The sequence below is a fragment of the Rhinolophus sinicus genome, chromosome 10, assembly GCF_057876585.1.
Source record: "Rhinolophus sinicus isolate RSI-liver-muscle chromosome 10, RSI-T2T, whole genome shotgun sequence".
Classification (NCBI taxonomy): Eukaryota; Metazoa; Chordata; class Mammalia; order Chiroptera; family Rhinolophidae; genus Rhinolophus; species Rhinolophus sinicus.
In genome coordinates this window covers 13,500,502-13,516,308 of record NC_142510.1, presented here as the reverse complement: position 1 = coordinate 13,516,308, position 15,807 = coordinate 13,500,502, and the positions used below count along the sequence as shown (strand labels likewise).

At 44.3% G+C, this 15,807-nt stretch overlaps 1 protein-coding gene across 1 annotated transcript in view; it reads right to left on the bottom strand.

The window, feature by feature from the left end:
- LOC109442785 (CREB-binding protein-like) overlaps positions 1–15,807 on the bottom strand; it is a 30,864-nt gene that overhangs the window by 4,786 nt on the left and 10,271 nt on the right. Inside the window, 11 exon segments of the mRNA XM_088801503.1 lie at positions 164–395; positions 477–823; positions 2,964–3,124; positions 4,380–4,447; positions 4,809–4,886; positions 7,855–7,911; positions 9,437–9,517; positions 13,264–13,352; positions 14,067–14,306; positions 15,154–15,272; positions 15,614–15,641. Of these exon segments, the coding sequence (XP_088657629.1) occupies positions 164–395; positions 477–823; positions 2,964–3,124; positions 4,380–4,447; positions 4,809–4,886; positions 7,855–7,911; positions 9,437–9,517; positions 13,264–13,352; positions 14,067–14,306; positions 15,154–15,272; positions 15,614–15,641 (1,500 nt within the window).

Sequence of the window (15,807 nt, the reverse complement as noted above, 5' to 3'; positions counted from 1 at the left end):
GCCCGCGTCAGCACTCGGCCCAGCGTGAGCAGACATCCCAGCCGCCCCCCGAAAGCTTCTCTTCTGGGAACTACCCCAAAGCCCAGAAGGCTCTAGAGACGACAGGATCCACCTCCTCGCCCTGACCCCAGCCTCTTCCAGGGCCCCTCCGGCCCTTCCCCACCTGCTGTCTGAAAATCCCAGCGGTAGGGAATGAGAGGCGGACAAGACAAAAGGAGGCTGGAGAAAGCAGAAAATAAAGACAGAGGCATGACAGAGGCCCCGCTCTGTGCCCCACCCCGAGATCACAGAGCCACTCCTGCGGGGACTGTCCCAGACGCCGACACTGGCAGGCCGGGTGAGGACTGGACGGGAGTCTGTGACCATCTACGGGGTGGGGGGCCCACAGCAGCCTGGTTCACCCCATGAGAGAGACACAGCAGCGCCCCTACCTCCTGCGCCGTCTCCTTCCTCCCGAGCGATCAGCGCTTCCGCACACGCCCGGGGCGGGGCCTCTCTCAGGCGGGGCAGTGACGTCACAGTGCGCGCCGGGCTGTCTGGTCCGCTGCCTGCGCCGGCGGGTGGGCGGGGCCTCCGTGGCACGCGTGGTACTCGCGGGCGGGACCTCCGTGACCTTCTGCCGCGTTGTCATGGGCGACAGGCCGGGCGCGCAGCCGCCCCAGACACTCCCAGGCAGCTGGGCTCGTTTTGTGCATCCCTCACAAGGGGGGGTTTGAAAGCCCGGCTCCCGGGCAGAAACAATGTCTCTGGGGACTTTATAAGCCCCCGCCGCCCGTCCAGACCGTTGGAAGTCAGTCTCTTCCAACCGAGGCAGGCCCAAGAGCTAAAAGGAGTGAAAGGGAGGATTCAGGCTTGACTTGTCTACACCAACACGCGAATCCTGGAGCCAACACCCACCAGCAAAACTGGGCCATCCGTTTCATTTCTCTTGCCCTGCTGGAGCTCAGAGTCTAGTTGGGGATTCAGACCGACTCCCTTTCTCACAGAGGACCGAGCCAGGTAAAATGCACATTCTCTGGCCTCGCCTCAAGTGGGGTCCAGGCAGCTCCTCAGATGATTCTGAGGCGCACTAAAGCCTCACCGCCACGTTGTACTAAAACAGGGTCACTAGAGATTGTGACAGGAGCTGCAAAATACAGGAAGCAGGATAGTGTCCTCCTTGGGGCCTGGACATAGTTGGGGCGTTGGAGGGGACATTGTCAGGGAATGCTTCCAGGAGGAAGGGGTCAACGGTGACCCCCAAGTTACAGCCTTAAGCAACTGAGGAGGAGGAGGACGTAAAAGAGGTGGGCAGATTTGGATGGAAGAGCTCCTCCTAGGAGACTTTTCTGAGCACCCTTTGCTTTACTTCTGGGATCTGTATGCAGGAAGGGGGCTTGGAGGGAAAACTGCAGGAACCCTGTACTCTAGTTTTAGGCGTCGTACTGGCTGACAGGAGGGGGATAGGCGACAAAGTGCTGTTTCTGACCCATTCGTGTCCCTAATTTTGTGGGTGAAGCCCTCCCGTGGACACTGATGTGTGCAGCCGTCACTGAGCTGACCATCTCGGTCACTGGAAAGAGAATCTTCCAGGCCTTGGCTGAGCCCAGCTGCCACCCGCATGGCCACCAGGACCTCAGCCCCCGCCTCGCCTCTACGAGCAAACAACCAGAATCATGTCTTACAAAGAACAGACTCCAAAAATATATATAAATAAATAACCTGAAACATTCTTACAGGGATCTTAAAGAACAGAATACATGTTAAAGACTTCACTAATTTATATCAATTTTAAGCGGTACTTTATATACCATGGGGAAAAAAACACATACATAGTCCAAATACAATGTGGAAAACAGCATTTTCATAACAAAATGTTAAGACCATGTACATGACTAAGTGTTAAGACCATGTACATGAATTCAAGAAGGACCACCCTTTTTGTCTGTTGCACACAGTTTATTTAACAATATGATATAAGAAATGAGTTGGTACTTTACCATTCTATACAGTGATTGAATCTTCTTGAATTTTCTTATTTATAGTAATTATAGCACTTGCATGATTTACACTAGAATTGCTTTTCCTCATTTCAAGTTTCACATAGAAGAAAGAAAAGGCCGCTCCTCTCTATTAACATCAGCGTGGTCTGAGAGAATCATTCCTACTTTTTGTCTAAAACCAGTTTTATCAGAGAAACAAAGCAACAATTTCTACATCTGCAAGAGTTTGGCTTAAGCCAGTACGTATAGATAGACATGTGTGGGTGTGTACTTGTGTGCGCACAAGCTGGTTCCTACCATCCGGGGGTAATACTTGGGAGAACGCCCAAGGAGTTCACAATAGAAAAAAATCTTCCCGCAACGTCACATAGTTGTCGGGATACATTATAAACTTGCATTATTTCACGAATCAGTTTCTGAATATTATATTTCTTCTCACTTTTAAACATAAATGTTTAAAATCTTGAAAATACTAATGAAAAATATGAACATACTGAACTTGTTTTTCCCATTAAAAAAAGGCATGAGTCACCAGCAATGACGACAAAAGAATCCAAACAAAGCCCCCTTCCCCCAAATCAAAAAACAAAACAAAAAAAACAAAAGAGACCAGATATTTAAATCAACGGGGTCATTTTATTTATTCATTTTTTAAAGATTTTCTTGGGGAAGGGGAACAGGACTTTATTGGGGAACAGTGTGTACTTCCAGCACTTTTTTCCAAGTCAAGTTGTTGTCCTTTCAATCTCAGTTGTGGAGGGTGCCATTCAGCTTCAAGTTGTTGTCCTTTCAGTCTTACTTGTGGAGGGCGCAGCTCAGCTCCAGGTCCAGTTGCTGTTGTTAATTGCAGGGGGAGCAGCCCACCATCCATTGCGGGAGTCGAACCGGCAACCTTGTGGTTGAGAGGACACCCTCCAACCAACTGAGCCATCCGGGAGGTCAGCGGTAGCTCAGCTCAAGGTGTGGTGTTCAATCTTAGTTGCAGGGGGCGGAGCCCACCATCCCTTGCGGGACTCGAGGAATTGAACTGGCAACCTTGTGGTTGAGAGCCCACTGGCCCATGTGGGAATCGAATCGGCAGCCTTCGGAGTTAGGAGCATGGATCTCTAAACGCCTGAGCCATCGGGGCGGCCCTAAATCAACTGGTTTTTAACAAAAAAATATATTTTTTGTATTGTTTTTTTAAACACAAATCTACCCTTCCACGGCTTGAAGTAGCAGTTCCATCTAGCAATAAAAAGAGCCTAGATGCCTGGATTTCAGTATAAAAGGTCCAAGAACATGAAAGGGGGGTGAGAAAGTGAGTCCGTGAGTTCCTCAGTATTTCAAAACATTTTACAAGAGTGAGTTTAAGTTATAGGATAACTGTGGATTTTGGTACCTCCAGAGTTTGAACTTGAATTAACCCTGACTTCCTCCTTGCCTGCTTCCTCTCCCTTTTCCTCTCCCATTTCTCTTGTACTCCCAGCTCCTCACATGGCCTGGCTCTTGTCAGGGATGCCCTGAGCGGTGTGCTAGTCACCTGTCCTGCTGGACAAAGGCGAGAGCTGCGGGGAACACTGGGGCAGGTGAGCTTTAAAGTGCCCCTGCAGGTGGCTCCCCTCCCCGGCTTGCTGTTGACTCAGCAAAGGGACAGCCTAGGAACACCATGTGGTGGAAGGCGGCTCCCAGTACTTGAGAGCCAAGTGGATGAAGGTTCCATATTGCACTTTTGAAAAGAATGTTATCTATAAAAAAATCAGGACCCTATGTAAAGTTACTTTTAGTAGCAACAGATTGCTGTCTCTACTGCAGCAGTGACATTCTTAGAAGGTCTTTGTGCAGACCAGGCTCCTACCAGCCCTGGGTGGATGGCAGCAGATTCCCAAGAGGCCCGAGAAGGTCACGCCTCACAACAGCAGGGTCCACACCTAGTGATGGGTGAGTGGCCGCCCACACACGGGCCCAGGGCTGAGCGTGTTGCTCACACGGGAGATCAGAGTGTGAGAGTGAGTGTGTGAGAGTGAGTGTGTGTGAGAGAGAGAGAGTGTGTGTGTGTGTGTGTGTGTGTGTGTGTGCGTAAGGGGAGGACTTATTTCTAAGCTACTTGAGAAGGATCTGCTGACAAATCTTTTCTCTCAGAACTGACAAAAGTTTACTATATATATAAGCTTTCCAAACTTTCATCTAAAACATGTACTGATCATAAAACTGACTTTCACGGAAGGACCAGACCAAATGATTCTCTTTAAGGGTAAGACAAGAAAAACACCAAGTATTAGAAAACAAAATCACAGGTAAAAACAGTGGACAAGTGAGCTCCAAAGCCACGCGTTGAGAGGAACCAAAGAAAGACTGAAAATTATGTAAGTTTCTACAATGTACAGATCAGGAAACAGAAATCCTTCCACAACTTACTCTTAGCACTGAATTTGTTTTCTTTTCGAGTTCTGCCAGTTTTCTTCAAGCAGTTGTCACACACAAAGCTGCAAGAAAAATAAATGAATAACAATTAATACATAAATAAAATAATGGGTGTGATCAGATAACAGAAAACAGTGTATGTGCCAAGCCAGTGAAATGTAGCATTAAAATACTTTCCTGGCAGCTTAAATCGCATCATTATACAAAAGTGAACAGGCAGACTGCTTTGATTCTACAATTCCTAAAGTAAGCAAACACTTAAGACTTACATTTAGAACAACTGCCATCTATCTTAATTGCTGAATTCTTGCTGACTACAATGAATGAAACGCAGCAGCAGCAGCAGCGGGCACCCTCCCCTCCAGTCTATGCACAACTGCTCCCTTTCCCAAGATCACAGGAAATCACCAGGAAATTACTCACCCTGAAGGCCAAATGATATCATAGTGTAAAACACAAATCTGATGCATCTTCCGGCCACACTCCTTGCAATCAACAAAACTAGAAGACAAAGAAAGCACACTGAAATGCTCAGGGAACCACACAACAGAGTGGTCTGCATGAGTTTGTGTACTGTGTTCACACCTTGTCCTCCAGATTACTTTGAGTATCTGTGGCATGAATGCATCTGTTGATTGATTCAACCATATTTTTAAAATGTGTCAGTATATTTTCTATAGGAAAAGCTGACTTTCTCCTCTTTATTGTACAAATGCCTCCTCCTTCTCTTCTCCCAACCTCCTTTGCAACTAGAAATGAATCTTTACTTTTAAAAATTGCTGCGATAATGGCATGTTTAATGGGCCAGTATGTGACATGACCACACATCTTCACGACCAATGCTTGCTCTAGGTAACTGCACATGCTTCAACGGACTTAAATAACAGAGAACAATACTTTCAGTGTTATAAACATTTGTTCTTAGGCCTTGGCACAGGAAGCGTCGCTCTGAGTCGGCCACACAGGTGAGAAGTGCCAAGCTGACTGGTAAATGACGGCCCTTATTCAAGTAAACACTGGAGAGCAAGAGGACGCACTGCGCCACTGCCTCTGCTGCAGCCCCCACCCAGGCTCACCTGGGAATCTTAATTGCTAATATACTTGAAGGTCGAAACCTTCTATTTTTTCAGCCACTCCCTTTCCGTCACCACACTTACACCTGGTAGAAGTCTTACGGGCTAGAGGGTACATTTCTCCCCAAACTCTCCTGCCTGTTAGCCTAGAGGCCGAGCCCTGTAACCAGACACACTCTGTATTCTGACAAGCCCTTGGTCCCTGATCTCCCCACTGTTCTTGCTGAGCAAGGCTTCGACCATGGATCGAGCCTAACTCAGCTTCTCTGTTTGTTCTGTTGGAATAGAGACACACACGCAAAACTGGGAGAAACAGCAGCGCCAATAACTGGCTGTCCTTGAGTATTCTCGGGCTGTGTCCCCCTCCCCTCCACCCACTCTATATGGTGGCTGTTCCGAACCTTCACTCCTTCCTCAAGGGCTGCATTACCCACAACCAGCTCCTTCTCTGAAATCTCCGAAGTCGAGCTCATCTCTGAGTTAAGAATTTAAAAGGTCAGCAGGCAATAACTCCCTCAGTTTCTGTGTCCTCTCCCAAGACACCCCATTCTCAACCCTTCCCACCTACGTCAGGGAAGTGGAGCATCAAAAAATAGGATACACGTTCTATCAATTTTGTTTTTCAGCCTCGCTCCCCTCCTACCCATTATTCACCAGTTGGCTGGCTCCCCTTCCTGCGTGTCTGTTCGCAGTTAACTGCAGTTAACTGAGCCGCCATCTAGACTGGCCCCTTCCTCAAGCCCAGTGTGGTCTCCTTCACCGGAAGGCTGTCCTTCACTCAGCCTTCCACGTCCTACCTGGGCTGCTGCTCTGAGGCCCCTAACTAGTTTCCCTACTAGGGAGCAAAGTCTCCTTTCCTGGAGAATCCACCTCACAGGTCCAGGTGACCTTTCTGTAACAGAAACCAACAATGTCCCCCCCAAGCCTCCCAGGCATGTCCAGGAGGAAATCTGCATGTCAAAGAGCAGTGTTGGGGGCACTGCACCTAGCGCTCTCCACCTGCCCTGCCCGCCCCTCGGGGCTTGGGGCTCCATCCACATCACCTACCTACCAATCCCTCCAGCTCACCTGCAGTACTGTTGCGATCCTGTGTTGTTTCACTCCTTTGGGTCTCGGCTGCTCTGCCCCTCCCCCAACATCTGCGTCCACAGTCACCTCCCTGGGATGCCACTCTGCCCCACGCCAGGCCTCTCATCGCTGGCCCACCTTACTGCCGTTGCTGTCTGTGCTACGAGCCATCTACCTCTTTTACTGAAAGATGGAGCCCCTTGATTCACCTGTGTATCGCCCACTGCCTGGCACCTAGTATTCTAATGTGATGTATTTGAAATTGAAAAGTCAACATAAATTGTAGTGAAACTGAGAAACTGCAGGGGAGGGCATACTGTGACCAGGAATATGGACAATCAGGATGGACAATCCACTCGTCATTAATGACCTGGGCAGGGGCCCCATGCCCCCGCACTGCTGGGGCTGCAGTCCTAGGAGTCAGCGTGCCTCTGGCCTCGCTCAGCACTGCTAGTAGGAGACCAAGCCGGCTCCCAACAACAGTCAAGCTAGGTTTCAAAATGAGGCCTGGGTGGAAAGTCTTGTCTTCCACTGCAGCAATCGGCCTCCCTGGAGCTGGGGGTAGGGTCAGGGCCAAGACAGGGGAGGAGCTGTGTCTCAGCTCTGAAGGTACCGCCCACATTTCTCAAACCCCCAATGATGTTGAAGCCTGTGCTCACCCAACAGCCCTGAACAGGCATTCACCACCGGGACAGAACACAGTGGGCCCCTCATCACACTGGGGTGCCCCGAGGACAGTTTTGGGGACCTGGGAGGGGCCGCCACACTGAAGGAGCTCTGAAGCCTCTTTAAGGGCAATCACAAAGCAAACTTTGCAAACGCAGCATTCGCACCGATCACTGGAGAAAAGTCAAGTATTTGACAACGGCGTTTGAAAATCTACCATACCAAAGACAGTGGCAAGAACATACACCAGGCTTCCCATTATTTATTTTCAGAAAGGGGTTTCTGAGAGGTTTTCTTTCTGAAATTTCCCTTTAAATGATGCCAGCACTACTCTACCAAATACGCCTACCTTCAGTCTCTAAAGATGCGCACAAAATGGCTTGGAAAGACACCAATCACCGAGTTAGTTATTAGAGAGGTTCTAATAGAACCAAACATCCATGTATCACTGTTAAAATTCAGTAACTGGAGAGTATGTCACAGAGACATACATACTTTGTGTGAGTTAAAGAAGAATCCGTTTCTGAAATAACTTCACACAAATAAATTCCACCCAGGGCAGTATGTTTCCAATGTCTTCTCTGACAACCGAATCGTAAGGAGGAGCTTCCCTGATTGGGAACTAAAATCTAAAAGTCAGAAAGAAATAGCTATATACTCACGGTTCAGGATCTAAGGTATCATTTTTCTTCTTTTCGAACTGATCCTTTGAAATTGTCCTTATTTAAAAAAAAAAGGACAAATGTTATTTAACTGAATTTGTTGAGTAAAAACTATAGTCTCTGGGATATTATTTTGTGACCAGTTCTTCAAGTACAAACTAAATAATGGTCAACTGAAATCTCAGATGTAAAGATGGCACGAACACATAAAATTTAATTCCACAGAAAGCACTACCATTTATTCTTTATCTTTCTTGGACTATTTCCTCCCAACTGTCATCAGCACACATTATAAGATTTAATTAAGACTAGTGAAAATATGACGGCAAAATTGTGTTTAGATTCAAACCTGTTAATTTTCAATAAAATCTATATGGTGAGTGGCTGCTGAATTTGACTGATATTGGTGTAACCAATTCTGTTAATTCCAATATTCCATCAATGACACAAGGTCAGCATCTATTTGGGGATATTTTACTCTTAAAGGGCTGAGTACTGGTTTCTACCGTCCTTTGGTTATGATCAGTGTATATGTGAATTACTTTTGTTTTTCAGGAATGCAAAAGTGATTTATTGAAAATGAAAGTACACACTTAAAAGGCAAGTGTGGGCGAACTCACAGAATGGGTGGAGTTGTGAATTACTTCTGATTCTTAGAATTATACAATCTAATTATTAATCACCCAATAGGACCAAAGAATTAAAATGACGGGATGTAAAAATAAATTCCACATGTAGAATTTCTGTCATTTTGGTTTGTATGACTTACAAGTGGCTATGATTTGCTTCGCATTTGAACAAAGTAAACTTGAGTTGCAGAGTAAGTGTCCTCCACTGCTGTAAACTGCTTCAGTGGGAACCACAGAACGCTGGCAGACATGGTGGCTGGCAGGTTTTTAGGTATCTCAAGCATATAAATGAGTTTACCATCCAATTTGTGGATTTGCTTTTTCTGGACATTTGACTGCTCACGGGTGACTCCATCAGGAAGGGAAAGGTGGACTCAGTGAAGGAATGAATGAGCCAACTCAGGCCTGTCTGCATTGGATCTAGTGAGCAAGAGTCAAGCCTCCAGCAAGGAAGGGACACATTCACTCTCTGGGAGCTCATTAGCTGCGTTCTATTAGCTTTGTAACTACAAGGTTTCAGTGGAAGATCAATTACACGCTATAGATGGGGTAGGCGCATAAGATCCATTTTTTGCCACTGCCAGTTCTGTGACTAGGGTTACCTGGTTTCTTAGGTGTAACCGAAAATTTGTAATTTCCCCAAATGGAGGGTGACAGCCACCAGGAAATAGCAGGTGTTTTTGAAGAATGGACAGAGCAAGGTCAAGAGAGAGCAGTGAACTGTCTGGTGGGGGCTATCGCATACGGTCTTAAATGGAGGGAAAGACGTGAAAGTGGCACTGGTGTTCGGCTCCAGTAGCTACATGTTGAAGTGTCAATGTGGGCACAGTTAATACGAGAAAATACACCACACCCAAGTCCAAATGGCAGTGTTGCTTCCCTTTTACTCCTAGACAAGAGGCAAACAAACAATTCAGAGTCACCCCCAAGAAAAATGACAGGATGGTACTTACGTCTGGGGTTGTGAAGGGTCGTCACCCAGGGTAACATTCTCCCCCTGAATCTCTGTGAAACACTTCTCACAGAAATGATACCTGTCAGCAAGAAGGCCATACTTGGGTGAACTGGTCCATCATAACACACAGCCACCCAAGCAACGAAGCCACCAATCAGAGCAGGGCAGATCACCACGACGAAGGGGGGGCGTTGTTGGTTGATTGATGGGTCAGTGAGGACAATGAGAGGAACAGGGGCAGGTGGGGAAGGGCAGGATTAGAGAATAGGGAAGGGAACAAACAGCACAGACATAGAGGTAAGACGCAAACACCAAGACAACACAGAGCAGAAAGCCAAGGCAAAGCATTGATTAGCATTCGGTCTCATTGCACACATCACAGGCCATCATCACTAACAACGACTGGGCTCGGTCCAGCTCCAAGCCGCAAATGTTCGCAAGGAGTTGTTAATATTATAATTGCAAGGAGCCTAAATTTAGGAGTCTGAATTTTGTTATTACTTAGAGAATATCAAATATAACTCCAGGGTTTGAGATGGAAAAAAATTTACTCTGAACAAAACAGTCTCATAAAAGGCCTTAGAAAAGCAATTTAAACTGAAATAGCTTTATTTTTCAAAACGGAAAATTGATGCTTGACAGCAATTCAGAGATTTCATTTCTGGTATTTAAGCCATATCTTTAAAGGTATAAAAATGTTCAGCACCCAGAACTGGTTTTAATTTTTTTCCTGTTATTTTTCTCATGTTAATCAATTAATAATTGGGTTACAATACAAATACCCATTTTTTTCCAATGGAGGAAACTGGCCCAGGAAAAGCATGGATGGCTGAATGGTTGCACATGGAGTGGCCACAGAAACCTATGCTAAGTGTGTAACTAACTCCAATCCCTGAAGAACCTCAGGATCAGAAACTGGGAGGGACAGAGAATTAACACACGCTAGTGCCCGTCCCAAAGCAATGCCAGAGACACTGGAGAACCGAACCTGTTGAGCTTCAAGGGAGAGGGAGGGCGCCAAGGGATTCACTCTAACAGCCTGCTGAGAATGACCACGGCCCAGAGAAGGGAGCACGGTCACACATCTACTCAATCCGGCTGAAACCACCCTGGCAATAAGTGGGTGACAGATGTTAATGCCAGACTGCCCTTACCTTATCCCCTAGCCCAACCTTTATTCACCCTGGAAATACAGAACAGATCAGAAATTCACTGTACACTATAAGCGCCTACTTGACATTCTGCTTTGTGTGAAGGAAGCAATTTGATGAACATGGAATCGTAAAGGAAAAATCGTTCACACAGTCTGATGATGGTGTACATCTGGGCACCTAAAGTTAGCAAGTATCATTGCAAAGTTTATCTGTAAGGGTAACTTACTGTATGGAGTAAATTTTCAAATGCAGATTGTTTTAAGTACCACATCAGTACATACAAATAACTGGGATATCTATATATAATACCTATCTTGCCTATAGACAATAACTGGAAAATCTATAGAACAGTTTTCTCAACATGAGTCACTCTCAAATTTTTAAAGTACGGAAACAAGTGAAAACGTAACCGTATTCTAGTTTAGATATTAGTTTCACTTGTTTAAGGGATCTATAGGATTTTCTATTGTTCTAAGTGCCCACTTTAGGACTGTAAATGCCGAAACAATGATTCATCAGAACGTCAGTGTTCATAAATAGTCAAAGTTGAGAAAGAAAATGTAAGCAGTTAAAATGTCTATCACAGAAGTAGACCACTGTTTTCTTAGAATTACAGGTTAATCTCTTCAAGTTCAGTATTCTAGAAAGCACACCTTGTGAGATTCAGTTGAGAAGCAGTATACCTGTACTTTTAAAATGTATTATTAATAAAATAGAATTCTTATGTTTCTACTCGTAAGAAAAGTACTCTTGTTCAGTAAAAATGAAGCTCTATATAGAAATAAAGTGGACATTTCAGAAGTTTCAAACCAATCCTGTTTGATTCCCCAACAACCTCCTCTTAGGGTTCAGTAGTATTCCCTGATGCTATCTACTCTATTGAACTTTAGATGCTCTCAATTTAAATATGGCCAAAACCTGTGCAAGCCAGCAAAGGCAGAGTCCCAAAGGACCCACGCACAGTGAAACCAACAATGAAAAGGCCCCAAAGCTTTGGAGACGGTGGCAAGCGATCTGCTGCCTATTCTTCCTTCTAGGCCCCAACCGTGTTGGGTACCCAGTAGCAGGCATTTTTCGGGTAGAATTTTAACTATTCTGTTAAAATTCATAATTTTATTTTACTTGGCACATGACAGTATCCAAAGTGAATTTCTAATTCATTATTTCATTGGAGACTGACAACTAAGGCTGTCAGGGAAGGTGTTACCATGCCCGTATTATGGATAAGAAGGTTAAGCTTGATACATTATGGGATGTGCTGAAGGTCCAGAACTTCAAGAACAACACTTGTCACTATGGGAGAGATTCCATCAAGAAGGGGCTGTGGTATTATTTCAAACTTTGTCTTAAAATGCTTCTCTATTGATCGTAGAGCGAGCTAAGACAGAATCTAAATTCCAAATGTTAAAATATTTTTAGCAGGACAGTTGTACAGCCTGCACTTCCAGTAGAGGTTCCTTTCTAGGGATGTCTATCTTTTCGCCTCATACCAGCGTTTCACTGTACAGAAAGGTACTTGGATAAGTGAGCTAGGCAAGGCTCGGAAACTTTTTTAGACATTTTTAGGTCAAGAGTTTTTATTTAAAGTAGGATTTTGATGCGAGTCATTAATAATCTTGAATATGGTTAGGTATTTTTTAAAAATTTAAAAACAATTTAAAAAGCATAATTGGAAGAAAAAGTTTCGATATTCCAAATTATTCAGGCCTTTGCACGTATCTCTGAACAAATAACAAAAAGCCCTCTACTTCTTCAATATAGTAGAACATAGGTAATTACGGACAAGATCAAAATAATCAAAACATCAAATCCTAATGTTGACATTTAATATTTGAACCTAAAGACGAAAAGTAGGCATGAAGCTTCTTCTAGGGCACATAAAGAATCTAGTTGCCAATTCGTAAAATGGAGGCAACGTAACTGAATTTGACTAAGATTTACAACCTGTGCTGCAAGGCACAAAGCCCTCATGCTATAATATTACAACATGTGGCCACTTAAAACAATGGATGAAAATAAGCTTAATTTTAAAAACAACACCCAAACTACGGAAGTTGTATTTGTGTTAAGGAATCAACAAAAAATATTTTCATTCTCCCTCTGCATAAGATAGATTTATTCTTTAGCCATCAACATTTGAAGAGAATGGCAAAGATTTCTCAAGCATACCTACCACTCACAAAACCCTAAAAAGGCCACCTTATACCAGGGGAGTTTTCTTCAACTCAATAAAATCACCAGATCTCATTTTTTATTGTGCTACTCATTATAAACAAAAAAAATCTATAGTTTCAATGAATCAGCACTAACGCAAGTCTTTCTATCAGACTGTCCAGGCCAAATTATCTAGCAAATATTCACACAATGTTTCAACTTTATTAATCACTTGAAAAAGGCATGTCAACCGTTATTACTCTCAACTCCAGACTCTTGTTCATATGTTACTTTTTAGAAAGACCATGACTTGAGAATGCACCTGATCCAAGTAGTGTGCAGTTTTCAGTTTAAAAAGACCATGGGCCTACCTGAGTGACTGAGTAGCACTACAACTGTGGCCCCTTTCATTGGAACTTCAGGAACGAAATAATGTACCCAGGCTATAACCAGACAAGCACACCTTGCCCTAAGACCTTCCTTTGTCCTGTAATTCAGGAAACTGCTCAGTGCTTACCTATTCTGATAGCTGTAGTAGGCGGCATCTCGAGGAATTGTACACAGCTGCTTCCCGTAGCAGCACAAAGTCTGGGGGGAAAACTCATACTGCAAAAACAAAGGAGAAAATACTAAAAATGTATCCGATTTAGTGTCATGTAATGTTCTAGTCCACTATGCAGGGTTAAATTCAGATAGTAAATTATTTCTGCTAGTATACTGGATATTTTCTAACAATTCCCATAGCTATTTAAAGACATTTTTGGATACAACATGCCAGAATTACAGCGGTACCTCGGTTTTCCAACATAATCCGTTGCGGAGGACTGTTCGAGTTCTGAAACGTTCGAAAACCGAGGCGCGGTTTTCCCATAGAAAGTAATGCAAAATGGATTAATCCGTTCCAGACCTTTAAAATCACCCCCTAAAACTGCAAATTCAGCAAGTATTTTACTATCTAATGATACCATAGATCCATTAAAATTTACGGCATTCGTAAATCGAAATGTTCATTAACGGAGAGGTTTGAAAGCCAAGGTACCACTGTAGTGTCTAAGACATTTATTACAGATAGATGAACGGACACAGGGGCAGCCAAAAATGCTTAACCCAAGGCCATCCCCAAGAAGCACCTCTAGCTTTGATCATCCATCACATTGCTTCAGACAGTCAATTGTTTGACCAAAGACCAGACTCCATCTAGATACTTCCCAGAACACAGGTGTGGCTAAATGTTGAGTCTATCTCATCATCACACTGCTGTACCCCTTCTGGCTGGATGAACCAGGCAAGTTCATTTTCCAGAACAAGTTCATACTGTACCTTGCGTCCACAGCAATATCCAAGAGACTGCATAACAGGGTCAATTTCTTGTTCAAAGACCTCTGCAAGTTTACTGCAGAACTTATAGACCCGGGATGTCTTGCGATTGTAAAGCCAGGCATTGTTGAACATCAGCCAGACATCGTCCACATACTGCCAGGGTTCTTGGTACTGCCCTGTGTCCAGCTTCCGCTTGATGGTGGAAAGGTCCATGGGGTTCTTCACAATGTCAAAGTAATCCTTAAAGACAAAACGGTCTCAATCTAGTGGAATCCCCAAATTTCAAATGCCAGCCTCATCTGGCAGCTTTCTTACAATAAAATAGAAAGTACCAGAACTGTTTCTAGTAGTAAGAAATGAGAATTGAAAAGAACCTCTGCTCTTCCTCTGATTTTACTATCTAAAATTATAATTAATATTTTCAAGTGTGATCAAATCACTTCAAAGGCAAAGTTAAAGAAAAAAATTAAAAGAATTGTTTAATAAAAGATGCTTTTAAATATAAGATTTTTAAAATAATGATTTTAATGTACTAATTAAAATGGTGACCAAATTTATCAGACAATATATTTTCCTAGAGATTCACCCTTGGTCCTAGCAAGCCAAATGAAATTCCAAGATAAACATGAAAACAGAAACAAAAACAGCAACATTGCATAATAGAATCTGTTGGGTCACCATGGCCTTTGCAAGACTACCCAGGGATATCAAAGTGAGAGGCCCATGTATTTTATAATTGATGTTCACCAATTCTTTAAATCCATTCTTTAGATAAAGTCTTACACAAAACTCCAAATATAAGGCAAGTCCACAGAGGCTGTGTACCACAGCAAGTGGGCAGTGCGCCCCAGGCACTCACGCATACCCCCTCCAGGGGCCCTGGGGCTTTACAGAACAGGGGGAGGGGGAGGAGACACATATTCCAATAAGTAAGACAAAGGTATATAACTCTTTTGTCAGAAAACTTTATATTGGGGGGAAATCTTCAAAACAAAGTTGTTATTTTACCCAAAATTAAGAAATAAAACATGGACACTCATGAGTTACACTGGCAAAGTTCTAATATATTTTTACTATATTAACTTACTGGAATTCCTAGGAGCTGGGGATCTACAGGCTGCCGAAAAGGTAAGGACTCTGGATCCTGTCGATACAGTGCTTCTAGGGTTGGCATAAGAGCCTGGCGCAACTCCTCCGGCTTAAAGACTGCAGTTAGAAAACATCAGGAAACAACACTGTTTACAAGGCACTCAGACCCCCCTTCATGACATATCAGATGGAAGCCCAGGCTACGTCTGAGAGGGTCTGAATCATCTCCTTCCCAGCCTCGAAACTTCCAAGGACTCTCGTTTAGCAGAGTCCACGGACATTCTAAAGCTAAAATTCAGGGTTTTCAAAAACACAGTAACATTGAGATTTTTAAAACTGCATCCATATCATGAGGCCAAATACCACACTGAGAAGTTTGCTTTTCAATGAGAGGGTTTCCAATGGGTAGCAGGCAGCCCATGTGTGGAGTCAGAGCCAATTGGTGAAGGGGTACCCACGTGGCAGGAGGGCAGTGCTGACAGCAGGCTGGTTACATGGAGGGGGGCTGGTCAAAGGTAACACTGGAAGGATACTGAGGCTGAGTTCTCATGGTCAGAGGGAGCACACGCGGAATGGCCCGACAGGAAGTCTGGGGGTGCTGGGTAGTCCTGGGTGAACTCAGCGGACACAGAAACAGGCGTGGATGGAGGTG